The sequence below is a fragment of the Centruroides vittatus genome, unplaced genomic scaffold, assembly GCF_030686945.1.
Source record: "Centruroides vittatus isolate TY-2023 unplaced genomic scaffold, ASM3068694v2 scaffold_435, whole genome shotgun sequence".
In the NCBI taxonomy this organism is placed as follows: Eukaryota; Metazoa; Arthropoda; class Arachnida; order Scorpiones; family Buthidae; genus Centruroides; species Centruroides vittatus.
Genome location: NW_027122708.1, coordinates 5,317,188 through 5,341,907, shown reverse-complemented (window position 1 = coordinate 5,341,907; position 24,720 = coordinate 5,317,188). Strand labels below are relative to the sequence as shown.

The 24,720-nt window shown below is 30.0% G+C and overlaps 1 protein-coding gene and 1 long non-coding RNA gene across 3 annotated transcripts in view; one reads left to right on the top strand and one right to left on the bottom strand.

Moving 5' to 3' along the window:
* Positions 1–24,720, top strand: part of LOC136989113 (uncharacterized) — an 82,317-nt gene that overhangs the window by 26,467 nt on the left and 31,130 nt on the right. The gene's annotated exons all lie outside the window — the stretch shown is intronic.
* Positions 8,614–24,720, bottom strand: part of LOC136989054 (uncharacterized) — a 95,034-nt gene continuing 78,927 nt past the window's right edge. Inside the window, exons 10-11 of one of the 2 annotated variants that reach the window (XM_067287141.1) lie at positions 14,817–14,942; positions 8,614–9,697 (exon numbers count right to left, since the gene is read on the bottom strand). In XM_067287141.1, the coding sequence (XP_067143242.1) occupies positions 8,931–9,697; positions 14,817–14,942 (893 nt within the window). In that variant the 3' untranslated portion in view covers positions 8,614–8,930. The remainder of the gene's footprint in view (positions 9,698–14,816; positions 14,943–24,720) is intronic. The other variant, XM_067287142.1, reaches the window with a different exon arrangement.

Here is a 24,720-nt window from a genome sequence, read left to right as displayed (position 1 = left end):
ACAGTAAGACTGTAAAATACAATATTATAGGCAGAGTATTATAATAGACCCATACTTACAACAAAGTTTAGAACAATAAGTATCAAATATAAAGTTTATGGGTCCTACTAAATCATAAAAAAAGGAAAAAAATCCATCCTTCAGACAAATATAAAAACTGAGAAAATATAAGTACAGGTACTCCTCACTTTACGACCGAGTTCCGTTCCGTCCTCACTTTACGTCATTAAGTGAATTGGTCGATAAGCGAGGAGCTTGCACCGGGAATATAGGATCGTTGTAAAATTATACAAATTATGCAACAAACTTCAAATTTATTCATAAAAAGACTATTATAGTACGTGCAAGCCTATTATAGTACGCTTAGTACGCATGTCACCATTTGCCACTGACGACACTCAAGCTGAGAAAGGGGATTCCCCGAATTGCAGGTCGAAACTCGATTGGTCGGAAGTGCGAGTTGTCGTTAAGCAGATAGGTCGTAAAGTGAGGAGTACCTGTATTTAGCTAAAAAAAATTTAAATCATTTTCAAATGATACTTTCTAGTATCAAATTGATAGGAAATAACACTAAATGACAACAAATGGTGGTATATGCAGTTGTATGTAGTAGTAATGGCAGTATATAGGTTATAAACGATCATTTACTTTTTATAAGAAAACTATTAATTTAATAATCACATCTTACATTCATCATTATCATTTGCCATTTTGCAAATTGTTTACTAATCAGTAATTTTAACTGACATTATATGACATAAGTATCAATAAAGTAATTTCAATTTTTTTATATGAGATTCAGTTTATGATTGGTATTGAATGCTTATTAAATACTATATAAATCAACAAATAAATATAATTTATAAATATTCTGTATATTTAAAAATATCAAAAGAATTTTAAATATAAAGGTATTTATTCTTCTCAGCAACTGAATATATTCTATTGAACATTAGCATCAATAATAAAAATCAAAATTAATACATTTAGATAAAAATTGTTTCTTACTTTTATATTCAACTTTTCTATACATGGATATTCTTGCATTAAAAAATACATAAATAATCAAATACAGAACTGAGAAGACATTTAATTGAACTGTAAACTTTATGATGATAATTAAACTAAACAAAATAAATATAAATTCTATAAAGTTAAGTACTATATATATAAAAAATATTTTTAATGTAATATGTGACATTAAAAATTTTACAACAACAAATATTCTTAGTTATTTGCTACTTCTGTGAAAAAAAAATTTTAAGTCATTACAAAATGAAATCAATTTTGGAAAAAGTAAATAGAATGTATCCATAATATTACCTATTATATTCCATCTTATAACCAAAACTTTCACACGAGAAATTTTAAACAAAACATTTAGAAAAAACAAACAAACAATCTATACTGAATAAATATATTTTTAATAGTAAAATATGAATTATTATTTAAAATATATTTTATGGCCATGTAATTTGAAAAATATTTTGAATTTTGAAAAATCATTGATATAATAACAGTTTTGCTGTTATATATTTGATTAAATTTAAATTATTAAACAAATACAAATCATTCTATCTGATAAAAATAAATTACTGAAACATGAAATTTTTATTAATCCAAACTTTGCATATTTATGTTTAATATATGATAACAGTAAGATTATTTAAATATAAAACAACAAATAAATCTTTGTTTTGATTTACTATAAAAATAGATTTATTTTCAGAGATGCACATTTAAAAAAATCAAATTGTGATATCATTTTAAGCTAATACAAACAAATAAATATGGAAGTTTAGTAAGGTTCTTCATTTTCTCTTATATAAATTTAGACTTGTTTAATATGATTTCATACAATATAAAACGAAATAATTTTGATAATGAAGAGTACTTTTAAATCTTCATTAAAATTTTTGTACTAATTTATTGTTTTTAACACATTTGTATATTTTTTTTATACACAAACAGCTTGTACAACTGAATACAGTTCAAATACACACACAAACATCAAAATTCAGCAGAAAAAACAAAATAAAAAAAACAAGCAAACAAACATTTTCGTCTGTTTTAAATATCATCTTCAGGTTTTAACTTGGTAGATTCAAATGGCAATCATAATTAGAACACAATTTTTAGATGAAAAAGTACATTAATGTTATTAGACGCAACAGTGTGTGTAATGAATGACGTATGTGTTAATTCAAATAAATTATTGTCTGTTATTATGGGAATGGAGGAGCATCCTTTTATTTAAAAATTTTGTTCTAATTATGATCTCCACTTAAACATATTTAGTTAAAAATGATGATGACCATTTAAAATGAAAACGTTTGTTTGACAATTAGAGTTTTTCTTTTTTTGTTTTTGTTGCTGAATTTTGGTGTTAGTGTGTTTTTTTTATTCTGAATCCAAACAACATAATACAAAAATGAGGCATTATAATTTTTATCAACAACATTTACAATCTTCTTGTTTTATAATATTGAAGATTGAGCTTTCCAAAAATATTTATAAATGGAAGAACCTTACTTAACTTCTATGACTGTATAGTTAATCTAAATCCACATTAATATAGATTTTGATCTTATTTTACAATATTTAATTAATTTATTTTTTTAGATTTTTAGATTTTTATTTATATTATGCTCATCCAAAGAAATGATATCCAAAATTTTAATATAAACATATCATAACTGTTTCATATTTATATAAAATGTGAATCATAATAAAATTGTATTTTTAAAATTTATGGAATTTTTATGAAGAGAAACAAGAATTAAATTTGCAGTTATAAATACAACTTACTAAAATACTACCTATACACAATCATGTGATTTTTACTGATCATCATCATCATATGATTCTCAAAAATGGAATATGATAGTGATCAATCTATTGTGTCTGAGATAACATACAGTACTTGAATATGAAAAAGAGACAAGAATTACCCTCTCTTCTACACTACAGCACAGTTAATTACCATTTATTTAAATTACCAACTAATAACGATGCAAAAGTTATTTAAATAATTTGTAATTAACTATGCTTTAGTGTAGAAAAGAATAATGCTTGCCTCTATTTTTCATATTGTATGTTATTCATGTATGTTATACTGAGTTATTGACATTAATAATAATTGTTATTTGATTATTTATTCATTTGACACAACTTTAAAAGTTGTATAAAATTACATTATATATTTTCGAGAGTTAAAAATTATCACCTGCAGACTATTTATTATACTAAAAATTATTATATTACTCATCATAATGCAAGCAATGGATAAAATATTATGATCCAGAATATTACCCCCTTTTTTTTTTCTTTCTACACTGCCAATTATTTTCTTATTGCTGTTATAAAAATACACAAATAAGTAAATAATTAAATGATTAACTTTGCAGTCTAAGGAAATGCATTTTTATGACATAACTGCTTACATACAAATATATAAGATGCTAAATAAATTATATTCAATAATTTTATATATCAATTTAACAATAACATATGATATTAATATCTAAAATTTTGATTATAGCCAGAGCAATGTCTTTTGTCAAAACTATATACTGTATTGAATATAATTACATGTAAAAACATTACTACTATACAATGATTTGTCAAATTAATCACTTTTTACTCTTAAATTCTGAAAACAAAGATGTTGTTGTTAATTTATCACAGATTTTACTTAAATATATCAGTTTGTATTAATGTTTATAAAAGCTATTGACAAGTATATTTATCATAAATCTGTTATATCAATAATATATTTATAAGGCAAGAAAAAGTTCCTACACAAAATTCCAATAACTAATGATATAATTTAAAATTAATCCATAACAAATTATTGGAGAATGCTTTCACTCTTTAAAATTTATTTATTTAGAATGGTTATGATTATAAGTAATAGTTTTTATACATTAGTATAGAGCAAATTTAAATCAACAAAACATAAAATTTCCAAATAACATTATATTCAGAGAAAATTTAGGAAAACTATAAAAATGCACAATAGCAGGGACCAACTATTTATGGAACTACTCAATTGGTGTGTCATGAAAGGAGTCATAAGTGTATTGTGAAATATTCAAAAATTTAAATTTCTGAAATATAACATATTTTACAGTTAATATTTTTATTTCAGCTTTAAAAAAAAAAAAAAAAAACACAAAAAATTATTATTTTAACTTCAAAGTTTTCATTTTTAAAATATTTTTAATTATGCATTGATCATAATACACTTCTTACTTTCAGATGTCTTATTAAATAGAATATATAGTTGAACCTGTCTATCTTGAACCTCACAGGAATGAGAAAAAAAAATTGAGATAAACAGATTGAGATATAGAGGTTCCTACACAGTACACAGTAGATTTGATTGGAGGTACACTATTTTATTAATATAATAGCAAGTACAATACATATCTGTATTAGATATTAATAAAAGATTTTTGACATATCTTAACAGAAATAGTTTATCAATAGTTTCTGATGCCAGACTTTCTTCAACCAATAAGATTTAAGCCAAATTCATAGCTAATCAGAAAAAAGCAGCATTAATTGCAACTATGTACTGTATTGCAAGAGATGTTTCTCAACTACAATTTATGTTATCAAAATATGGTCACCGAGCTTTGAATTTGTAATTGACACTTCAGTCTGTAATTTGAGATAAATATGGAAAATATATTGAATTTAGGCCAAAAAAAGTAAGGGAAAAAGAAATTGAGATAAAGAGGTTAATTCAATATAAACATGTTTGAGATAGACAAGTTCAGCTGTATTTAAATAATTATATTTGCTAAAATCTAGTGTTTTAGCAGTAAGTATGACTTTTTAGTAAATTTTAAAATGAAATAAAAATTTATGGCTGTATCTTATTTTTGTCATCAAAGAATGTAATGAAGAATTTTGAATGTTATTCCATCGAAGTATGGGCAAAGTTTGTCTTAATAATCAGCTCTATGTGAATTTATTTACATCATAATGAAAATTAAAATGTTTAATTCACTACATATTTTTATTCAGTGAGGTTTGTTCTTTTAATATTTCATAACTGGCTGGCAGAGCAGTCTGTTGCTCTAGAGTGCAGGAACAAATCCAAATGGATTGAAAAATTCCAGGAATTTATGAGCAGTCCATCCTGGATATATTGGTCCCCATCCATCATCTAGACTCTACTGGGCTTGATAAAAAGACCTTCTTAGAGCTCACAAGGCAGGTCAATAATAATTAATTTTAAAAGTAACTTTTGAAAAAGTTTGTATCTTAATTATCCTAGATACTTATTTTATGTTATTGTCTTAATCTAATAATTTAAAATATGATTAACTTTAACAAATCACATATCCATTTTTAAGCAATATTTCAAGTTAATTAAACAAAATTTGGTCTAAAGATAAGCAGTGAGTCTGCTTTTTTTTAGATCTATCTACAATTAAAAATTAGGATTTAACTAAATAATTTATAAAATTCTGGAATCAATCAAGAGCATGACTAACTTGAACTTCTTTTTACCAGCCAATTATGTTTCTACAGTAGTTACACTACTTGGATCTCTATCTTTACTTCCAGACATATTAATTTAGACTAACAATATAAATTAATTATCAATACACCAACTGGTGATATCTATATCCATGGTCTTCTAAACTTTCATAGACTAAGCTTAACTTGGCATAGCGTGTTTATATGCATATATACATTATGTATATACAAAATTTATCCCTTAAAAAGTCATCTTATATGCATTAACTAGAATTAAACAGACTTATAATTACTAAATTAAAATTTAATTGATTAAATAAATAAGTTTTACTTTCAATGAGCACAGTTTAACTAGTATATAAATAGATAAGAATGAGGTCAGAAAGTATAATTCTTACAATTCTTAAATTGTCTGTCATTAACATGATATGCAACTTTATTTAACTATATACTCTTGCTATTTTTTTTAATAACGTTTTGATAAATATTTTTTTTATTATAAAACTTCATTGATTGTTAAGTAAAGAGAAGTCTAAATTATATTGATTCATATAAATTAAAATTTTCTGCAATGTCAAGTCAATGCATTAGAAAGAAATTAGAAATTTACAAAAGATGTCTGTAGTAGTTTTAAATAAATAATTAAAACCAAAAAAAATTACTGTAAAAGTTGAAAAGTTTTTTTAAATTCTCTAAAATAAAGCTCTATACTTTTGTACTTTAATGTTGAAATTACAAAGCAAATGTGTTAAAAGTTTGAATTCAAAAATGATGAATTATTAAAAACAAATATATTAAAAACAAAAAAATCTACAGACTTTCAAGTACTTTCATTTTCTTACATCTAAAACATTACGAAGAATATGTTTAGATCATTAATATTTTAAAGAAATTAAAATGTTTAGATTTAGTTTGAGATTTTACTGGAAAAAAAAATTTATGTAAGAGTTACCTATATCTTTAAACCTGATTTATATGCGATATTTCCCTTTTCATATTATATATCTCTATATAATATAATGTATGAATACATGAAGGTTTTATCCAAGAAATTGAAATTATGTCAATCACATTAATTCAAATTAGTCAAAAACAACAAATTACACAAAAATGTATAACTTGTTAAATATATTTGTTTCAATAACACAACATTTCTAACCAATTTTTTAGATGGATATTGTAATTATATTCAGGAAATATATGAAATCAAACAATATTCAAGCAATATAGAAAATCAAGTAATATTCTTAAATTGAATCATATAGATGAAAGAATTAATTCTGAGAGATCTGGGTTTGAGGAATCATCAGACATGTTCATGGAGGATTTGACCTAGATATGTTGAAAAATTTATCACATGGCTGTCTCATTGTGGGCCTGACTGAATCCAAGAGCTTCAGAAAGTTCTCTTTAATGTCTTCGGGGTAGAGAGAGTTAAAAAAGAAAAAAAAAAGTGTGTGTGAAAGATTTAGACAAATATTGAGGCAATTTTTTCTTTCCAGTCTAAATATTCCAATTCTATTTAATGTATTTTCGTTTCGAAAACATTCCTGATATTTTAGATGTAATAAAATGAAAATATTCAAAAATCTATATGTTTTAATTGAATTTTAATGCTTTGTAGTAGATACTTCTCATAGTACATGCAATTTATTTGCACAAAATGCTTCTCATTATTATTTTGATTTATTATTATTTTATTTGTATCATTTTGACAATATTTTTGTCAATTTTTCAGATTAAACAAATTTTCTCTTCAGAAAAAATACAGGAACAATGACACAATGATCTATATAATGACAAAATGAAATTATATTCAAAAAACACCTTAAAAGAAATATAGTATTTACATTTATCAATATCAAAGCAAATAAGATTAATTGATATTCAACAAATTCTGTTTTCAACTTTTTGTAAAAAAACAATTATTTCAAAGAAAAATCAAAGTTAGTTTCAATTACAAAAAAGCTATTAATCTCAAAGAACTGCTCTATTTCAAGCATATCTCAGAAAAAGCATAATTAAATCAGATATTTATCTTTCACTGATTGACCTTTAAATTTTCTACCAAACAATGATTAAATATGATAAATCATTTTATATATGTTGTTTCATTTGGAAAAATTGCATAATTGTAATATAAAATTATTGATCCTTATGCTTGCAAATTAAATAATATAATGAAGGGTTATACTATTTCAAAGTTGATTCTAAAAATAAATGATTTAAACAGATTTTAAAATAAATACTTTATGTTTAAAATCAAAAATCCAATGAAAACTACAGTATAATTTGATTTGTTTAATATCAAAAAAAAATAATTCTAAACAACCATTGTTTTATAATACAAAATAAAATACAAAAATTTTTACTTGCAATAGCATAAATACAAGCTATTTTATTTTATTCTAATGTAAACTAATATTTAAATTTAATTAATTAAATGTTATTAACTAAAGAGTCAAAACATTTAAATAATTTTCAAGAATTTAATCATTAAAATTCAAGTATTTGATAAATTGCAAATTATACAATTTTTTTTCATAATTTAATATAAATGAAAAAAATTATTCTTGTTTCTCTTCTATTTTTTTTTAAACATTTCCTTTAAGACTGATTCTAAAAATCTGTGGAATTTGCTAATAAATGCCTACAAATTGTAATTTTTATGTAGTATACAATATGGGAAGTTTAAGGAAACTGAAGAAAAAAAGAATACCTTTGAAAATATTCTGTTAACATATTAATTTTTAACTGTTTTAAAATTATTTTTTGCCATTTATAATTCTGACAGTAATCAAGAAGCAATAAAAAGTAATCATCAGTAAATTTATAAAAATGTTTTTTAAAATGATTATGATGTAAAAAATATTTATTTAAAATAAGATGCTGAATAAATTGTGATCAATTTTCACAATTTGTATTTTAATGGTATAAAATAAATATTGTAAATTGTTCTTAAATATCATTCAATGGAAAATTCACTTAAGTACATAGAAATTTTAAAATTATATATCTTATAATTGTTTAAATAACATCTTTATCCAATTATTTAATAATTATTTTACTGAAATTTAGATAAAATCATTTCAATTACATTTCAGTTGAAACAGTATAAAACGAAAAATTAACAACAACATGGATGAAATATAATTGTAATGAAGAATGAATATAGTAAATTCACTTATGAATATTTTGACTAGAAAAAAATTATTAAAATTTCAAAAAGGTTTCTTCATATATTATATAGAATCAAATTGATTAAAAAATTTTGGACATCACTATTAATGATTTCAATTCTTTGGATGATCTTTATTATAATAACTAAAATAAGATTTGTATATATTTTTTTATAATTTTCATTTTAAGTATCCTTTGGAATTTAGGTGCAACTGTGAGCATTAGATCTGAGTTAAATATTAAACCTTACTAGGAACTTAATCATCGTCACAAGGATCTAAAGCACAAATAATTGATTTCATAAATGCAGCTGCAGCTAGAGCAGCACATGGCTGCCATTCTTTCTTTTTTGTACCATCTTTATAATCTGCTATACCTCGAATAAAAATATAATTATCTTTTCTATTACCAAAAACTGATTCGGCTACAGAATCAAATTCTGTATCAAATGCCATCAAACCATATTGATTAGCAAATTCCATTCTAATAGAGTCATCTTTCATTAACATTCTTCCAGAACCAATAGCACCAAAATGAATTACAGGCATATTATGATGTCGATAGTCAACACTTCCTTCTGGTGGTTGAGGATGCCCTACTTCTATTACATCTTTTCCACCAATAGACATATATAGTTTATCTGAATCAGGAGGAGGACGAGAGAAAACTGCTTCTTGTCCTTGAAGTGATTTGAGTCCTTCTTTTATATAATTTTCCCAAGGTCTATTATCTGGATTAATAAGACCTTGATTCCATAATTGTTGTGCTATCATTTGCAATTCAAAACATGGTGGGCACCATGTTTTAATACTATGTTTTTCAGGAGAATTAGAACTTGATTCATTACCTTCTGGAGAATTTTTAATATTTTCACAATATATATAAATAAATTTTTCTTGAAGACCTTCAGGAGCAACAGACACAACAACATCTCCTAAACGAACATGCTTTGAATAATCAGTATAATGTGGTACTCCACCAGCAACTCCAACTAAAAAAATATATTCTACTCTTTGAAATGTTCCTGAAAATATAGAAATTACTCTTATCACAGTCTTCATTAAATATTTAATTTAAAATTATTTAAATTAATTTATAAGTAAATTATATGAAGGAACTATAAAGAAGACGACACTTATAAAATTTCCTATGGAAAAACTCTAAGTCATTTTTCCAAGTTCATATAAGAAAAATTTTCAACTTAACATTTAGAATGTTTTTAAAAATTTATTCATTAGATACTTATTAGAATTTCACTTATTCATTGAAATGCTACAAATTTTTGAGAATTATCCAAATATCTTGAGAGTTATAATAAAATATTATTTTATTTAAGAGCCATTTCACTATAGAGCAGGGTTCCCAACTTGTGTTCCATGGGACCCTAGAGTTCTGCCAATAAAAATTTGGGGTTTCACAATAAAATCCATTGAGTCTAGTGATGTATGAATGTACCAATGTAGATTTGGGATGTAAGGTGTAATTGTTTCAGTCTCAAATAGAATCCTTGTATGATGATATGAGGACTCAATCTGAGACTATACACGTGCTAAGTTATTTATACAGTCGAGTCCGCATAAGGACACCCCAAGGGGAAATGGAAATGTGTCAAGTTATCTGATATGACAACTAAAGCAAAGTTGAAAAACCACAAAACTACAATTAGGAAAATACAGTAGTGCTTTATACAGTACATGCAATGTATCTCTGACCATCCATCACTGGCACTAAAGTTGGTTTCTACTCCAAGTACTTCAGCGATTTCCATCACTTTTTGTTTCAGTAACAATCCTAAAAAAGGAAGATTCAATGAACAAATTTACTTTAGCCAACATGCTAGAGAATCTTCGACATCTTTGTATGGTGACTTTCTCTGACATTTGAGACAGCTGTGACAAAGACCCAAGAAAAAGATTCTTAATTTCCTCTTTTTTCTTCAGAATTCCCACTAATGTTCTTGGAAGGTTTTCTTGTTTTGCAAATTCAGCTTGCAAAGTTTTATCACATTCAAATTTAGATACAGGTTTTTTTTCCCTTCAGTATAAGCATTGTTAGGTTTCAGATACTCATTTCTAACAGAAATGTGAAACACTTGCTGTAAATAACACATGAAAGGTGAGAAAATGCAAAATAGGATTCTGCTGTGACGTTACACTGTGTGGTGTGAACTCATTTTTTTCAGGAAGGGAGTTGACTTATCAGACATCTAAACCAGTGTGAGACAGAAAAAGTATGTCGATTTATACAGTGATGACTAGTTAAACAGTGTCGAGTAAATCAGAGTTTTTTCAACATTAATGCCTATGTAAGTCGGCCAGGACCACAGAAAACTGACTACTTAACCGACGATGTCTAGTTATACCTGATGACTTATGGGGACTCAACTGTAGTTTTAAAAACATTGGTGGACAGATTTATTGGTAACAGAATGAACCAAAATCACGATATAATGTTTGACAAGATAATGGAAACAGTTAAACAAACTGAAAATCATTAAAATCATAACCTTAAAAAGGATCCAACATATAAAAATACAATTGTTAAATGTATTTTTATTTATATGTTGTATCCTGTATATATGCAGAAGAATTTGTAATGTGATATATATATCACATTACATATATATATTAAAAGCAAAATGTTCTGTCACCATTGCACACAAATAACAAATTTAAAAATAAATTTGATTTACAAATTAAAAATTTCAAAACAACTTTTAAATGGTTTTTAAAAACATTGTTTTAATTTTCAGTTGATTTGATTTCAATTTTAATTAATTAATTTTGATTATATTTAATTGTAGTTTTACTTTTGGTTTCAGTGTAAAATGGTTACCTACTATGTTTTAATTTGTTGATATCTGCAGGGTTCCATCATTTTTCATTAAGGTGAAAAGGGTTCTGTGATAAAAATAAGTTGGGAACCTCTGTTACAGAGAATAGTTATAGATAATGATTTTGTAGCACGTTCTCAAATATCAATTGATATATTTTCATAATAAGTATTATTTGACTATCTGAATTTCTATTTCATTATTTTTTATATCTTTTAAAAAACAAATTTTTAAAGTAAACTATCTTGCTTTATTGTTTTAAGTACCAGTTACAAATTTTTAATTATTGCATAGAAAAGATTATATTACAAAATCCCATCAATTACTATAAAAAAACATATTTAATATTATATTTTACTCTAGCTTGTAAAAAAAATTAATCTTTTCCTCATTGGGTCAAGAATTCTTGACAGGTTTTCTGAAACAGCCCTACTCTTTTGCTTTGCATCCAATCATTTTTTTACTTGATCCTGCAATAATCCATCTATCTTCAATCATCAACTGTAGTCCACCCCATGAATCAAAATTTTTGCCAAATTATGATTGATTATTTGAGATATATAAGTCATTTTAGTATCTAATATTTTTATAAAAACATTAGACACTAAGGCCAATAGCCACCTTTTTTCATAATATTTTTGAAAGAATCTATGTTATTGGTTAGAGTGTATAGACGAGTTGAGATAATGTAAAATTTCCTGCAAAATAGTTAAATATACCAATACTAGATGGCATTACTAAAAGTAAACTTGGTCTATATTAAATTTAACATTTTATAATTATTATAATGAGAATAATTGCATTATTTGTGAGATATCTTATAAATTTATTATTTTAAAAGCAAAAAATTAGTTGTTTTTCAAATATTATGATATAATTTAGAGACTTAGCAGCATAGCAGCTCACTGCCCATGTGCATCTGTAGTAATACACTTATATTAATTATACTTTATTGTAGTAACATCATTGATATATAAAATAATATACTAATTTATCCACAAGTTTCCAGAATGTGTTTTTGAATTCTGCCACACGAGGCATATGTCTTGTCAGCCATTAAGATACTACTAGTTGTTAGTGTAGGTCTGCAATTTTTAATTTTTCATTGACAACATGACATAAAACCAGTTCAGCAGATATTGTGCAGTGGTTGACTGCCATAATAGCCAGAGAGTTCTTTATAAGTGGTTTAAAGCTGTATGTGATACATGAAAACATGATGCTTTGAGATTGTCCATGTATTCAACTGTTTCAGTTACATTCATTTCCACATGATGAAAATTTGAAAAGAGAATGGGTAACCAAACATACATGTACAGTACATCCCACTAAATAAATAATTTTCCTATCATTAGACACACATGTCCATACAAAATGATTACTTGCAGATAAATGTAGAGCTATCACAATCCCTATTGTAAGGACACGAATGTTTTGCAACAATTTATCAATTAAAATTTCACTCACTTTACAACTTGAAAAATAATTATAAGAGTCAAGACTCCTACAATTAAACATTTCTTGGTAATCATAGGCTTTACTTTTAATAAGGTATTCAAATAAGTACAATTGCAGATGTGAATGATGCTGCTGGGACTTTAACAGAGCCACAGAGCATGTCCATAGAAGCAAAAAAGTCGAAGTAACCATACCTATAAATAATCTACCCTTTGCAAGATACGATACAGCCCCTGAAATCAGCCACACATGATCGCAAGTCATGCCGCTTGCTCTGCTAAAACTAAACTACTGTGTCTAACTATTTAGTCATGCGACTGCTGGCTTTGAGTACACCACTTGACGGTTCATGGAGTATTTGATGTTATGTAGTTTTAGGGGGGTGGAGGCTTGCCCCACCTGAGGTGTGAGCTATAGCAAGCATTGAAGCACATGACTACATGACATGGAGCATGGAGAATAGGTAATAGTACTGGTTCAAGGTAAAGAATATTTTAGGTTAGTAGAAGTTAATGCATTTATTATTTGTTATAGACATAGCAATCAGTGCCTATAAAGAAATAATAAATGCATTACCTTCTACTGACCGAAAACAGTCTTTACCTTGAACCAGTACTACTGCCTATTCTCCATGCTCTGCACTGTCAAGGTTCACTGTCGCTCACATTGACCAACACTCTGCTTTGCATGGTTGCAAGCAAGTTATAACTTGCTTGCAACCATGACATCTGCAAGTGAGATAGCAATCTCAACTGCCACTGTTGGGTTCCACATTTGGAGACAAATATCTCGCAAATGGTTGAGTGTTAGACTTTTCTTTATTATTTGCTGATAAAGATCATTAGAATGTCTGATCACTATGCTGTACTGACTGTTAAACATGCAACAGACTTAGCAGAGCACACAGCATGACTCCCCATAGCACCTGGAAATAGGCTTTAGGCTGATTTTAGAGAGCTAAATCTTGCAAAAGGTTCACATTTAGAGGTATAGTTACTTTTGACTTTTTTGCTCCTATGGGTATACTCTACAGTTCTATTAAGGTCCCAACAGCATCATTCACATCTGCAATCTTACTGAAAACAACTGTCCATCTGAAAATAAATTAGAAAATATAAGTTTATAGAAGAAACTATGCAAAAATCCAAAAACTTTGCATTAGACTTAATTCTATGATATTCTGTGAATATTTTGGACTACTTTATGAATTAAATGGCAATATAAATATTTCCCGATAGATAATAACAGTGAAATATTAGTAAAATAATAGAAAGCAATTTTGCCAATTATTTTCTAGAGAAAAAAATTAAAAAATAAAATTTAGGTTTTCTTAATTTTACTTGAAATTTTTCTGTTTTAAGATATTTCCCCACCATGCAAGTAGCACACTTTTTTCTTTGTTAGAAAAAATTTAAACTTGTGTAAAAACAATTGAAAATGTTCTCTTTATAATTTAAAATATAAAAGTCTTTATCGATTATTAACAAAGTGGTCGTTATGAACAAATTTCTATTAGTCAAATTATTTCAAAATCAAAATAAATTATATTCTCGATTCTATAGTTCTGCAGTTCTGTTGTTCATCCAGTATCTTAATGGTGGTATGACACAATGGCACTATAGTATGAGAAAATACATGAACCTTCTCTGGAAACTTGTGGCTATATCAAAATTTTTGAATGAAATAATTGTACAATTTGATTATTATTGTATAAATAAAACTATTGGTATTTTTTTAAAATTGCTTTTAGATTTTTAATAGAAATGAAAGGCAATTATAGACTATATCAATAAAATATAGTTTATCTACAAAAAGTATTTATTAATTTTAAATTAAACAATACAATAATTACCCAATAAACGAGTTGTAGTGTTTCCAGCAGCTATCATTGCACCTCTTGAATGACCAACAGCTGGCAATTTGGTTGATACCACTCTATGTGCACCAATGTTTCCCAGAGTATAAACATTTGACTCACCTTTAAAGAAAAAAAATATTATATATCAATGAAATAAAAATATATTTTCAAAACTAAATATCAATAAACATTAAAAACTGAATTTTTTGTTCTTAAGTTTAAATCAATAGATTGCTTAATTTAGAATATAATTCAAATCTGTATATTAAATATTTTTCATATTTTCAATTACAACATACCATCAACTTTCCATATTATTAATAATCAATATGATAATAAATATGTTTATAATTACTTTAATATATAGTTAGAGTTAGTTAAGTTTATTTCAGAAAAAAAAAAAAAAAGGGAAGATTTTCACCATAAATCAAACATTTTATTACATTGTATGGAAAATTGATTTAATGGCTTTTAATAATTTTTCATCCTGTTTTGCAAATTGGTAAAATTGCTTACAAGTGAAATGGAAATTGTATACAATTTGTAGTTCTGCTTTGATAACTCTGAATGGATCCTGTTTCTAACATCTGTTCATTTATTCTTCATTACTGAAACATAAACCCTTTTTACAAAGATATTAGAGCCTGGAATACTTAGCAAAAACCCCATGACTTCATTTATGTTTGGAGTACTTTATTTAGAAACTGTAGGAAAAAAAAATACAGCCACTTATCAACATCACTGCCTTGATAATTAACACACACCAATAAAACACCCCTACTGTCACAAAATTCCTCATACAGGTTCAAATATTCTTGCAATTTTAGCACAACAGCATTTTCAAAGCTAGAATATTCTAGTTCTTGGTCCAAAGAAAATCCATGAATACTGATTATTTTCTGTAAAGTCATATCATTTTTCAAGATAATGTAATACATTTACACAAAACTCTTAAAATTCACTTGTAATTTTATTCTGTTTTGATTGTGGCAGGAATTTCAAAAGTTGCTTGATAGCATTTTCAAAGTAGTGATTTTTAATTCTTTGTTCAATTTTCTTCTTTATTGAGGTCTTGCATTTAAAAGATTCTAACATTCTCAATTCATTTTTTTCTTGAGCTTTGGTAGGGGAACTACTAGATGGTGGCATCTAGTAGTTCCCCTACATTAACAAAGAAAATACAACTCAAAATATAGGTCTGAAATATCGGTCATCATTTTGGAACATTTTTGAAAAAGATTTTGGACAGTCTTCAAGGCTTTGAAAGCAGCTCTTAATAGCAGATCAATTTTGAACCAATCTTTTAACAGCTAGTGCTAAAATGAGCCATGATGCATAATTTCAGACCACTATCTCAACAAACTCAAAAAGATTTTAATTCTTTCCTTTGTTTCACAGACACTGAAAAATGACTGAAAATTTTCAGAATAATATTTTCAATGTCAATATCTAGTCTGTCAGTTACTTATTTCATTTCATTACGTAACATGTGATTCAACAATTAGCTTTTACAATATTTGCGTTGTTTTTACCTTAAGAAACTGAAATATAGAATTCTAATTCCAAAATTCACATTTGCATTGTCAGCATTATATGCTGATGTATACATTGGGTTCAAATTAAATTTCTCAAGACTTTCATATAGCATTGAAATTATAGAATTTGCACTTTCATCAAAATCCAATTCTTTGATAGGATCAAAATATCTAACAAAAATTGGGAGCATTTTCCTGTTTCCTTTTTATGAAAGATCATTAGCAACCAAGAAAAACAGGCTAAACTTTTCAGGGCTATTAAAAATTTCCACAAAGTCATTAACACTTTTTGGGACAAAAACATTGTTTAGTAATAGTTCCAATTTTGTTCCTGGTGCACCTCATGTCAGATGAGATCCCACAAGTGCTGATGGGAGAGAGAGCCAGCCTAGCTGGATCTCTCTCCCATCAGCTGGGGAAGGATGAGAATTCCATTCACTGGCTAGTGAGAGTTTACCATGCAACATGTGATCAGACATTATCTTGCTGTAACACAATGTCAGGAGCAGCCTGGACCAGCAGCTGAACCACAGGCCTCACAATTTGTGTGACCTACTGGTCCACTGTCAGAGTACCAGAAATGTGTACCAGGACTGTCAGCTGATCAAACATGATGCCCAGTGTGGGGCTGGTGTGACACTTGGCAAAAAGGGCTGGCAAAATAGCATTCCCTGGGATACCACCACACCTGTCCATGGCCATCATTCCTCCACAGACAGAAGTAGGATTCATCTGTAAACAATACCCAATTAGGGATTGCAATCCAGCAGTGTTTTCAATCCAGCTGGATTTTTGCTGGACCAACATCATTCCAGTTGGATCCAGCACGGATGTATTTTTGGTGCAATAAAGTGTTATCTAATCTATCCATCCAGCAATTTATGGTATTTTTAAAACAAATAAAACATTTTTTAAAAATACTTAAGAAACTTTTATTATTTAGACTGGTCACTATAAATCAGTAAAACTTCTTACACATTTAGGTAGTAAACTTAACTTTGGTTCGGTTTAACACTTGAGATAGATTATAATTATAAAGTTAATTATCTCTAACTAAACATTTAATGCAATCTTTAAGTTAAATAATAGCAAAGGTAATACTACTAATTAATTTATACTAATATATTATAATAATGTAAGGACGGATAATCAGTGGCTAAGTGGCTATCAGTCTTACCAGTTTTCTTATATAGGCTCTACATATCAGTCTGTAGTTATTTATAAGTAATTTAATTATTATTACCACAATCATGAATCACATACATTCATATCATCATATATCTAAGATATTGATACTCATTAATTTAATTAACTATTTAACTAACTAGATAGTCTCAGTTTCTCACTAATTTTCACAATAAAATATCCTATCATAGCCCACTAACCACTTATAGAATTAAAGTTAAAAACTCATACTTAATAGAATTAGAGTAGAAGTTGTAAAATATTAGTCTTGTCTTGAATAAAGTATTTTAAAGGATTAAATAAAATTAAATCAATCATTTCTGTTATTTTTTTTTACTTTTCTGGAAGTAGGATCTCAAGAAACAAATGGTATTGATGGTGTTGTCTCCCAACCTACTTCTTAATGAATTGCATATATATCCCGCTGCAGAGAAGGCCCTTTCTGCCTCTACACTAGTTGATTTCGAGGTCATCAAACAATCATAAATCGTTCCATCACGTGATTCATTGACGTCACAACCAACTGTAAATTAGAATTATGCACCAGGACTAGGAGAGGAGTTACTTATTTTATTTAGCGCAAAGACATTTTATTTAGCGAGAGTGGAAAGTCAACTGGCAATTAGATCAGCAGAGGTAAAAAGGCGGGCGGTGCAGTATAGAGAGGGGGTGTAGCACGTCCCACACTGAACAGCAATGTCACTTTCGCCACCGAGTGATAGCGCACGTAGCAAAGCGGCAACCTCGACAACGTAGATTTTTGCGCCATTGTTTAGAAAGTTAATTGAGTATTTGCAGATCCAGCAGGCCGAAGAATGCACTGGATCCAGCTGGATTGCTGGATGAGGGATCCAGCAATTGCAATCCCTATACCCAATGCCATTTAGTGGTCCAGCTGCAATGACAATGCCATTATGCCAGGTGTACAAGTCCTGTGTCAAGTTTTTAATGGCATCCTGGTTTCTGGTTGCCATGTGTGCAGCCCAACTTCATGCAACCTGTTGTGAATGGTTTGGGTGGACACAAATGCACCCATTGATGGCAAAAGGTGGCTTCGGATGTTACACACTGTGGTGAATGGGTCCCAACAGGCCATTTGGTAAATCTGCCAGTCTGTGCACTCTGTCATGCACTGTTGTCATTCACTCCCTCTCTGGCAGGTTCACAGATGTTCCTGCAGCCATCATGTCACACATTGCTGGTTGGTACTCAAAATCATGCCCAGCGTGTGTGGCTGTGGTTGTATGCCATTTTTTTTTGTGTATAGTTATAATTTCATATTCTATATCATTAAATCCTGTTTCCCTATCCAATTTCCTTTGTTCTATTGTTTCTGAACTTCTAAGAAATCCTGACTCAACCCTTTCCCACCAGGGTGTGGGACGTGAACAATAGACTACAACAAAGCTGGAGGGCAAAAACTCCACTTTGAGTGGACATTCTTTGAGAGAGAGAAAGACATGTACCAGCAAGGCTTGGGAGTTTCGAGATCGACAAGTGCTGGCGAGTAGGGCCTTAGAGTGCGAGAACGAGAAAGTTAAGCAGCCAGAATTGGAGGTAAATCCCTTGGAGAGTTATCATTCTGGAGAGAAAAGAGAGAAAAGAACATACGAGTAACTTGGAAGTCGAAACAAGAATTCACATCGAGATATTCGCCGAGAAATTGGGCCATCCTATCAATCCTTCTCACTACCTATCCATCTATCTATCTATCTTCTAATTAGTTTTTAAGTTAGGTTAAGAATTGTTTGCAATCGTAGGATAAGTTGTATTGTATATTGATAGCATCGGGTTGGAATTTGTGATGGAATTAATTACGTGAATTGCCGTTGTATTGTTAACACAGAAGGACCTGGAAAGTCCACAAAGAGTGGGAACCTGTAAATAATCTGTTCTATTGCAAAATTAAAGTTGTGTTGTTGGATATCACACTTCAGTGTAATTCCTTTTGCATTGAACCTCTTACATGGCAACTGTGCACATTGACAAATCAAGGTCTTGCAACTCCAGGATATGTTCCCCAACCATTAACAGGTGATATTCAGGTATTCAGCTTGCTGTTGTCTCTGAAGCATTTTCTATGCTTCTTCGAAAGTTCAGCTGCCACAAACCATAGCTGATAGCATTTACAGCCCAAGCCAGCTGCTTGTCTTTATAGCACAAAACTGAATACCACATGATCTAATGTATATACAAACTTAATCATTGGCATATCTCTGTCATCTCTACAGGTCCTGCAATTTGCACATGGCTACAGGTATTCCTTCACAATATTGCAATTTCACTTTTGAGAAGTGTAAATGCACATCCATTCAAATATGGCCAGAATCTTTTGATGACCCAAATGATAGCAAGGCAGTCCGTTTCTGTTGCCTAATAGTTTGTCTTCACTTTCATTTAAGTGTAGCTTGCATAGGAAATAATGACTGGATAGTCAGCCTGGATCTAGGCAAGGATGATGATGGTACATAGTCATTGGTTTGTAATTCAGTTAGTGTTACAATCGAAGTGGCCTAGAATAGGTTAGAAGTAAGTATAGCCTGCAGCTGCTAATTGCAGGCCTCTTGCTGCTTGGGTTTCCATTGAAAACCACCAAGTTTTGATCAGGGATGAAATGCGTAATTGTGATGAATTGTTTAAGTGTAAAGTGACAGCAGTACAAAGGTCTAAAAAGCTTCAAATTTATCATTGGTTGATAGGTGTGGGAAACTCAAGGACTGCTCATAGTTTGTTGGGATTGGACCAAATCCCTTTCCTGTCAAAAAAATGACCAAGAATCTTTAGATTTCAGGTTTCAACTACAGATTTGAGTGTCAGAAACATTCAAGAACCATCAACAAATGCTGGAGAAGCCAAAATAGAGCAAACACAACTATATTGACAAGGTAACAAATGAAAGTGTTCCTTCCATTTGAAACCCTTTAACAGCCCATCCATTCAAAGGTTGCAGATACTTTGCAGATGGTAGGATCCATAACTTATAACTCAAGAGTAATAAAGGCAGTCTTTTCTCAATCTTGCTATCAACTTCAATTAATTTGCAAATAGCTGACCTTTAGGTCTGTTGACAGAATACTGGGTCTTCTGTAAACAGTCTAAAGAATTATCAACTATTGGAGCAGGTAAATATCTCTTTTGGTGACATTTAATTTCCAATAGTCAATAATCATCACTATCAATTGAACATCATTGTTAAAATAACTGATGAGGCCCATTGTGATTCAGACAGTTGAATTATGCCATATAACCTGTATGTACACTACAGTATTAGCAATTTAAGCTAGCTTAATAATGTTAGTCTTACCTTAAGACATTTTGCACTATCTGAAAAATTTAAACTAGATTGAAATGGGCTAGTTTCTTAAACCAGATGAAGAACTTAAGCTAACTTATTCCACAATTTTGATACTGAGGAATTTCTTGTATTCAAAGCAAATCATTAATAACTGTAGTCATTGCTTATGTTGCTTTCTTCTTTGTCTTTCATGTAATAACTGCATTAATTTATGGTTATTTGAAGTAAGTCTATTTTGTACTACAAATAACTTCTCATAATGCATAAGTGTAGGTACTATGGTCAGGAGCAATTTCCTTTCATTGTAATCACTCCTGGAAGTATTGCCAAACATTTTCAAAATTTCAATCACAATTGCCTGGAGACTGAGAAGTGCAAACCATCCAGCTTAATATTCTGGGCTAGTCTAGTTTAACTTTGTAGCTTAATAAGTTAGATGAATATTCATTGCTATTGCACATAGGGTATTAGGTTAACATTTTGTCAGCCTCCTCTCTGATAATCTTCTACTTGGCCAATGAGTCTTAATAGGTTACTTTGATACTTACTAGGTTTGATTGCTGGATGACACCAGGTATGAATTCAATGTTTAATGTTGATGGTAGCTCATCCAGCTAGAATGTCCAATCCAAAAATTTGCATAAATAGACAATAGTGTCAAAGCATCAGTCATTGGTTGAAGTTAAATTGATTACTGACTTGTGCTTCACTTCTCATCAGCTTTAGCATTTTCAGCAATGGCAGTAGTAGCAAAGACTTTGTATCAACTTCTCACTGACATGAGAATGAATGGATTCTGGCAAGTAGTAATTGTAGAGCTAGCTGGTCATTAGTAATTCATACTTTCAGTTGACCATTGCATGGAGAAACAAACTGTTTGGGATAACTAAATTTCTTTCTATTGTCAAGTGGCAATCTCCATTGTGCATTGGGATTACAGATTATCAGCACAGCGGTTGCAGAGCTGGAGTCATATGTAACTGGCAATGATCAATGTCAATTCAATGAATGAAAGTATCAGAGATGATTTAGCAGCTTCAAAATAGATGAGCCGGACCCTGTAGCCAATAAGGATATCTCATGGCTTTATCTTTATCCAAAGATTAAGCCATGACAAGAAAGAACAGGGTGACTAAAGAGTTGGCTTGTATCTGAACAGTGCACTGCCCATGGATGTTTAACAGCATTCCATCCAAGCTAGAAATGTTCAGTGATGCTTTAATTAAAACCATATGAAGCTTCCACTGAAGTTTGTCATACATTATGGAAATGGGAGTTACCATGTCAGTAAGGATCTGTACTTCTTACAATGTAACAAACAGAAGTCCATAACAAAAGGGAGTGGCAACAATAGTTGGGAAATTTTGGCAAAGTCCTTCCTGCCTCCAAAGATTGCCCATTAGTTTTCTGATAATTGACAAATGGACAACAAATGATGGCCAGTAATCTGGGTAATGACAGCAAGGATTGGCAAAATGTTGATATTTGGCATCTCCTGAGCTTTATGGTTGCCAAGCAGTAACCCAGTATTCATTGAAGACTTTTCTAGTGTTGCTGGACACTAATCTTCAGTCTCTTGGTAGCAGGAATCACTGTAAACTGATTATGGAGGAGATACAGCCAATCAGAGTCTGCTCAGCAAATGATTCCAGTAGTAGTGTCTAACATGTATGGCTTGATGCAGTCTAAGCAGATCCAAGCTCAATCTGTGGTGCATCAGATGTCTATATGCATTGGTTTGGCTCAATGATCCATCAGTAGTAGCAAAGAATGTCTTTGTTCTTTTGCTGTTGGGCAACAAGTGTGTCTCAGCAAGAAAGGATGTAGATTCAATTAATTTTAGTCACTGGAAAATGATGTAGCCCTTTCTACTGACTTCAGATGAAAACACTGTCAGCACTGTTCTGGCATTCTTCCTAGATGATCTCTGAGATTAACATCACCATGTTAGTCCTTTTCATCAAAATTGGCCATCACATTTGGCAAAAAACAAAAAGTATGATTTCAGTTTACTCTGTAATTACAGGAATTTTCAATTTGGTTGAAGATTGTTATGAAAACAGCAAACATAAGTTTAGTGGCCAGCAATGCATTAAAGAGATCTTTGGCAGTGTTCTAGCTTTTAACCATCTGGCAGTCCACGTTGACTTCTTATAATAAGGTTAGTATTTTTGGTCCAGTACTTGATACAGAAAATGATAAGTGGAGAAGACACAATTAGAAATTAAGAAACCTATCAATTCAACAATTCATAACAAGTGCAGTTAAGGCAAAAAGACTACAGTGGTATTGGTATGTTATGAGAATGAATACAGGGGGACCACATTACCAACACATTACCAAGGAATGTGTTGGAGTGGGACAGAGAGTTTCCATGGGATAGGTCCCCAAGAATATAGATTGAATATATTAGATGAGATTTGGAGCAATTGAAAATAGATGATGGAAAAACAAAATTACAGGAAAGAAATGAGTGGGGTACAATTTTAATGGCAGTAAAAGATCTTGATACTCTAGGGCCATATGAATGATGATGATGAAGTCTTATATGTAGGATTTGATGTATTCTCTCAGTAGTTGAGTTTAGCTCTCAAAATGCAGTTTGGTGTGTCTGATAATTTCACAATCATCTCCAAAGTTTCATTGATGGATGTATGAAGGATGGCCAGTTGTTAGTAAACTAACATCTAGCTGTACCGTCCAGAAAGAAGTGAATACTGTTAAACTTGATTTTGTCACTCTTTATTGTAAAGGGCAATCCATTCAGTCATCTATCCAGTGTGCTGTTGCAGTTTTTTGGGTTATATACAATAATTTTTATTGTATTTTGTATGGGGGGTTGGCAACCCATTAGGAGAGGGGAACGGTATTTAAGATGATGCGGATTGGCAACAGGGATGTTTTTCTTGGCTGGCTGGCTGAGATGTTACCTGAGTTGATGAAAGTGTCTATTTTTTTTTTTTGTGTGTGTATTACAGCGTTTGAAGTGACCATGTGGTGTGGTAGAAGTGACCTATACAGACTTTATTATTGGACTTGGAGGGAAAACAATCTGTTTGCATCGGCTGGAATACTCTCTGGACAAGTGGGACTTTACGTTAAATTTAAGCAATTACCAGTAGCGGACATTTGTAGAGAAGTAGTTTCAGGAGAGACTCAAGTGTGAGTTAAAACAACGGACTTTTACTCAACTCATTGTATGGATGAACCCGTCTGGTTCCGAGGTGTCTACACGTGTGATCCAGTGGACAACTCTGTAATTTTTGTATATAGTTATTCTACTTGTACATAAACTTATTGTTAAGATATTCATCTTTGTCTTCTCAGTGGTAATTCATTCACCATCACAACAGTCTTAATATTGATTATTGTGATTTCCACACCAGCAGCAGCATCTTCATTCTTCTCATCAGGGCAAATCAGAGATCCCTGGCATGCCAGGAAAGTAAACTATTGGTTGGATGGTCAACAGTTGCAAATTAGACAATATATCTGCAGGATGTTGCATTTCCAGGGCAGTTTCGGATGCAATAGCCATGGTCAATCATCAGTTGTAAGGGTTCTAAGGATGACAAATTCAGAATCTAATCCCCATAGTTTCCTGCTGCATCAAATTATGTCAGTGTATTCATGCTCATACATCTTGCTGCATCATCATAGTACCTCCAACAAAAATGTCACAAAGTTAGTGTTGCCACCTTTACAAAAATCACTGACCTGGACGGCAGGTCAGGTTTGTTCGAACAGAAGTTACTGATGCATGCGCAATATCATTTTACAATGCGAAGAATAACATGCATGCCGGTTCTAAATCAGTTACAGTTAGGGACTAGTGACTTGCGTAGGAGTAACATATGTAACCTAAATTACGAAAGAAAGAACA